The 4,697-nt window shown below is 36.3% G+C and overlaps 1 protein-coding gene across 1 annotated transcript in view; it reads right to left on the bottom strand.

The window, feature by feature from the left end:
• Positions 1-3,502: 3,502 nt before the first annotated feature.
• rngtt (RNA guanylyltransferase and 5'-phosphatase) overlaps positions 3,503-4,697 on the bottom strand; it is a 124,643-nt gene continuing 123,448 nt past the window's right edge. Inside the window, exon 16 of the mRNA XM_015405270.1 lies at positions 3,503-4,091. Within this exon, the coding sequence (XP_015260756.1) occupies positions 3,925-4,091 (167 nt within the window). The 3' untranslated portion in view covers positions 3,503-3,924. The remainder of the gene's footprint in view (positions 4,092-4,697) is intronic.

Genomic DNA, 4,697 nt, shown 5'->3' with positions numbered 1-4,697 from the left:
AAACTCTTTTAGCTGTAAATGTGGTACAAATGAATACAGACATGCCCAAGTGTTAGTCCTTCACACAAACTTCCTTAAACAATATTTAATTAAAAGCTTATTTTCTTAACGGGACAAACTATTAAACATTTCAGGGAGCATTAAAAACTTTGAAGAACAATCCCTTTGTGTACCTCTCCTTTGCTCAAACTGTTTTTATAAAGTCACAAATAAATAAACACCACCGAGTCGTCTCAGTATTCTTTTACCAACTGCCCTTTCAATCTCTATAAAAACTGCAGTGGACAGAAATGGTGCCAAAGGGTAACAACCCTAGCAACAACCAACAATGTGGATGGAAGGTGAAAATTAGACATCAAAAATGTTTCCTGGCAACAAGTTTTTTTCATTTGGATTGAAAGAAAAGCAGCGATGATCACGTTTAATGCTGGTGGGGGAATTGCTTTAATCCTCTTGTCCCTCATGGAGGGAGAAGAGGTCAAGCACAGCGCATTAGAGAAGCAGGTGGAATCCGCTGCAGAAGGACCCTTGAGAGGCTGCAGAGGACAATCAATGTATTTTTAATCAGCTCCAACTTTTAAACCTGCTCTGCTTAAAGTGCTGCAAAGGTAGGTTTTTTTAAAATAAAGCTTTGCGTTTATGAAGAGCAATACGCAAATACGGTAAAAAAATAAATGTCTCACAAGCGTTAAAAAATATACGGACATGGCCGTCCGACTAGCCTGTTTAGTAAGGAGGACATTCATCAGAAAGAGCTCAGACATGGTGAACTGATCATCAACATTATTAGTGATGCACTTCACAAACTGGGTGTATATTTTTCTATCTATAGATAGACAAAAAGACGCAACTTTTAAAAGAAACCTATAAAAAATACTGCTTCCCTTATTCCATAATCTTTTTTTGTGAAAAATCCAGTAAAGAAAAACTGTGGAAAAAGAGCATGAAAATGTTTAATTTTTTCCTCCCAATAAAGTTCAGTGCTTAAAGAACTCTGAATATCCACCTTATTTGCAACAACTTTCTTAAATAGGGCTGTCACTTTTATCTTTTACAATAAATATAAAAAATGTACATGTAATAACTATGACAGGTGTGAAATCTACATACTACATTTTTAAGTTAATAAGCAAAAGTTCTCTTGCCATGGACAACTGAAATGAATACAGTCAAATTGTTTAGTATACGTAAAATTCAGAAAATCGTTCTCTTATATGAAGCAACATTGGATTTTACACCATAGAGACGCAGGAGAGAAATAAAGCTAGATGGTAGAAAGACAGTTTATGTTCTTTGCTTTGACAAGAATGTCAAAGGTTTGAACATTTCAATCATAATCCAACTTCACATATCTTGAAGTTGTTCTTTAATCAAATTTAATGTCGTCGTTGGATTTAAAAAAGCTTTTATTACTGAAGGGAAAAAAAACACCTTTTGCATTTGTGGAGATAGTATTGACCGCAAGAAAATTAAGTAATTAAACAGATCTACAATAGCTTCTTTGTATTTCTATTTACTTGCCAAGGTTTTTATTTAAATCTCTAAATCACGACAAATAACACCTCTTGATGCTCAAACTTATTTTGTTAATTCATACCTCGGTTTCTACTCTTCACACATATTTATAATTTAATAACTTCCATAAAAAAAGTCATAAAAAATGCCAGAATCTCTTGTATAACTAATTGCTCATCATTATCAAAGGACATTGCAGCCGGTAAACTAGTTTACTGCTTCAACCAGCTAAATCTTAATAAATCTAAACTTATCATCCCATATTGGATCACAGCTATATGCTACCTTCCTTCTTCTTGACTTCTGAAATAGTGACCCTAGTGATGTTTTCTCACAGAAATTTGGAGCTGCTTATATAAATGACAAATGTATAATTTAAATAACCAGTTGTTAAAATGGGTTAAAACCATTCCCTGGGATTTGTGAACTTATGATCAAAAGGAAATAAACCAAAAAATAAAAGAAATCCTTCAGAAAACTATTAGACACAAGAAAACAAAATTGCAAAAATATTTTTTTTCAGACCTGTAGACAATCTGTAGAGGAAGCTTAAGATTCCAGTGATGGAAAAAAGCCACCCACACTTGAATTCACTGGGCTGCATTGTGGAACAGATGGCAATACTACTGCCTTACATTAACAGGTTTCTGGGCTTGAATTCTGTCCTTGGACCCTTTTCCATGAAAACTGTATGTTCTGTTCTGTTCATTGTTGTTTGTCCATCATGCCTCTGAAAGGCTGGAACCTTTGCAGATAGTACCTGACCTCTTGGACGAGTATGGCTGGAGATATCAAACAACCCCTAAAAGGATAATAGACAATAGATAATATTGAGAAAAGGCTCAGAAATACCAGAGGATATTAGCAAAATAAATAAAACAGCATAACTTTAACTCCATTCCCAGAATTGTAGAATATAAATTAAAGCTTAACCAAATCCATTTCTCCTCTTTGCAAAGGGATTTGTGACTCTTATTTAGATAACTAATGAAATCTTCTTAATATGCTCAGTAATTTATGGGAAGAGAAACGAGGATGCTGTATTTTTCAAATGTTTGCTCAGCTTCATATTTACAGAAAGATTACTAAGGAGCAGAGGATCAGCTTTGGGATATATCTGTGAGTTCACTGTATTTCAGGTTGAAAGAAGCGCAGCCTTTTATACACCAGGGCTTAGTTATTTTTATCCTTTACAAGGAACCGTTTGGATAAAGTGTGGAGTGAAAAGTTTAGTTCCTCTATCCAGCTATGAGTCACCCTCCTCCTTCCATAAGGTGATGAACTTTATCAGCCATAGTTTGAAACCAATACTTACAGAACTTTCATCTCATTCAAACTTTTGTAAAAAAAAAAAAGGAAAACCCAAACAAAGCATCAATAGTGAAAGAAAAATGTACAGATCAAACTAGATATTATTTACCAGCAGTGCAGGATGCTTTTCACTCTTTTTAAGCAAAAGAAACTAAAAAGTAACAGAAATCTGCTCTTATATTATTTGCTTTGTTTAGTTAAAGCCTCTTTTGCAGAAGAAAGCAGCGACAAACAAAATGTAGGAGCCTTTGGATCTCACATATTGTGGGTTTCAGGGTCTCTGTGGACCAGGCTAGCTCCCAGCAGGAAGGATTAAATCCACTTTAGATTTGGATCTATGCACTTTGAGAACTCTTTGAACACCTGAGGCTCTCATCTGTGTTGTTTGTATTATTCTAAGAAAGCCTCTTCTAAGGCCTACTGCCTTCATGCTGAGCAGCAAGTTATTTCTTAAGTGAGGAGCTGAGAGGGCAATTGTTCATTAGAAATACTATTGAAGCCAAAATAAAAATCCCTTGTAGATAAAGGAAGGCGGATCACTGAGATACAGACCTCAGCTATAATTTAATCATACACTTAAAAGGTTTAAATATCCCCCAATGAACACTTATTCTGTTAATTTTAACTCTTTAAAATGATGAACGCTGATATCTTTGTAGGTAGGTAACTAAAAGCATCAAGACAGATTGAGATTTGATGGTATTTACTCTTCTTTCAAATTAAAACAAGGAAATTGTTGACACAAAGTAAACAAAGTTCATCTGGTGTTAATTGTAGTCATGACAAAGTCCTTTTTGATTGGTTTGCTCAGAATAAAAAAAAATAAATAGAAAGCCGTCCAAAAAAAATAATCTAAGCATTATGTTCAGTGTTTTAATTAGAACACAAGCAATTAAAGCTACAAATAGGTCTACATGGTAAATGTCAGAATGAATCACATTGAAGCATTCACATCTCTCAGGTCCTTAAATGTACAAGCCAGGGGAGCGAATGCAGTGCAACAAAAGGGCTTGAACAGTTTCTAGAAGGGGGTATTTTAGCTGCTGATGCGAGAGTTCGCTGTGACTGTGGTTGGGAGTCCTGATTGCTCCGCTGAGGCTACGGCGCAGACCAGTTGGCTCTTTTCGGAGGGGGAGGGGGCATTAGCGCAGAGTCCGGGTCAGACGGGTGTTTCCGGGTCTGCGCGCTGGCTCCCTGGGCGCAGCGGTCCAGATACTCAAAAAGAATTTCCTTAGTGACCGGTTCCTGGATGCTTTTGCAGACAGCTGGGGAGACAAAAAAAAACAGATGATTACAGCAGGAAGAAAGATATCACAGAGGTTTTTTCATCCAAGAAGCACAACTCAGCAAATCATGATGGAAGATACATTGTTCTCGATTTTACAAATAAAAAACGCAACGTGAATTTGCAGTAAGCAAAACTATTTTTGCTGAGTTTATTCTACAAAATGGCGCCGCACAATGGCAACCCACTGCTCCTCAAGGGGATGGGTTAAATGTAGAGGTAAAAGTCTGAAATCAATAAAATAAAATTATTATTATGAGACTTATAAATGCTACCATCTCAGACCAGCAATGCTATTCATTCTCAAATAAAAGACTTTTGTTCTTTTGTTATTGTGCTCACTTTTCTGCAAAAAAAGTGTTAAATGTTGACACAAAAGGTTCAGTTCTGAAACAGTCTTTCACAGGTTGGTCACGTCCCGTACTAGCCTTGTGAGACCATCCTGATCTCTCGAGCTTTCAAGATTTCACTCGCTAATCAGTCTTGAGACTCTCCGTTGAAGAAAATTTGGAGCCGTTCATCAAATGAACTTCCAATCAGCGTTGGCTTTGTGGCGGGTTGAGTTGTGACGCAACGAGAAGCGCGA

Source organism: Cyprinodon variegatus, unplaced genomic scaffold (assembly GCF_000732505.1).
Source record: "Cyprinodon variegatus isolate N-32 unplaced genomic scaffold, C_variegatus-1.0 Scaffold37, whole genome shotgun sequence".
Classification (NCBI taxonomy): Eukaryota; Metazoa; Chordata; class Actinopteri; order Cyprinodontiformes; family Cyprinodontidae; genus Cyprinodon; species Cyprinodon variegatus.
Note: the sequence above shows the minus strand (reverse complement) of the source record. Positions and strands in the feature narration are given on the sequence as shown.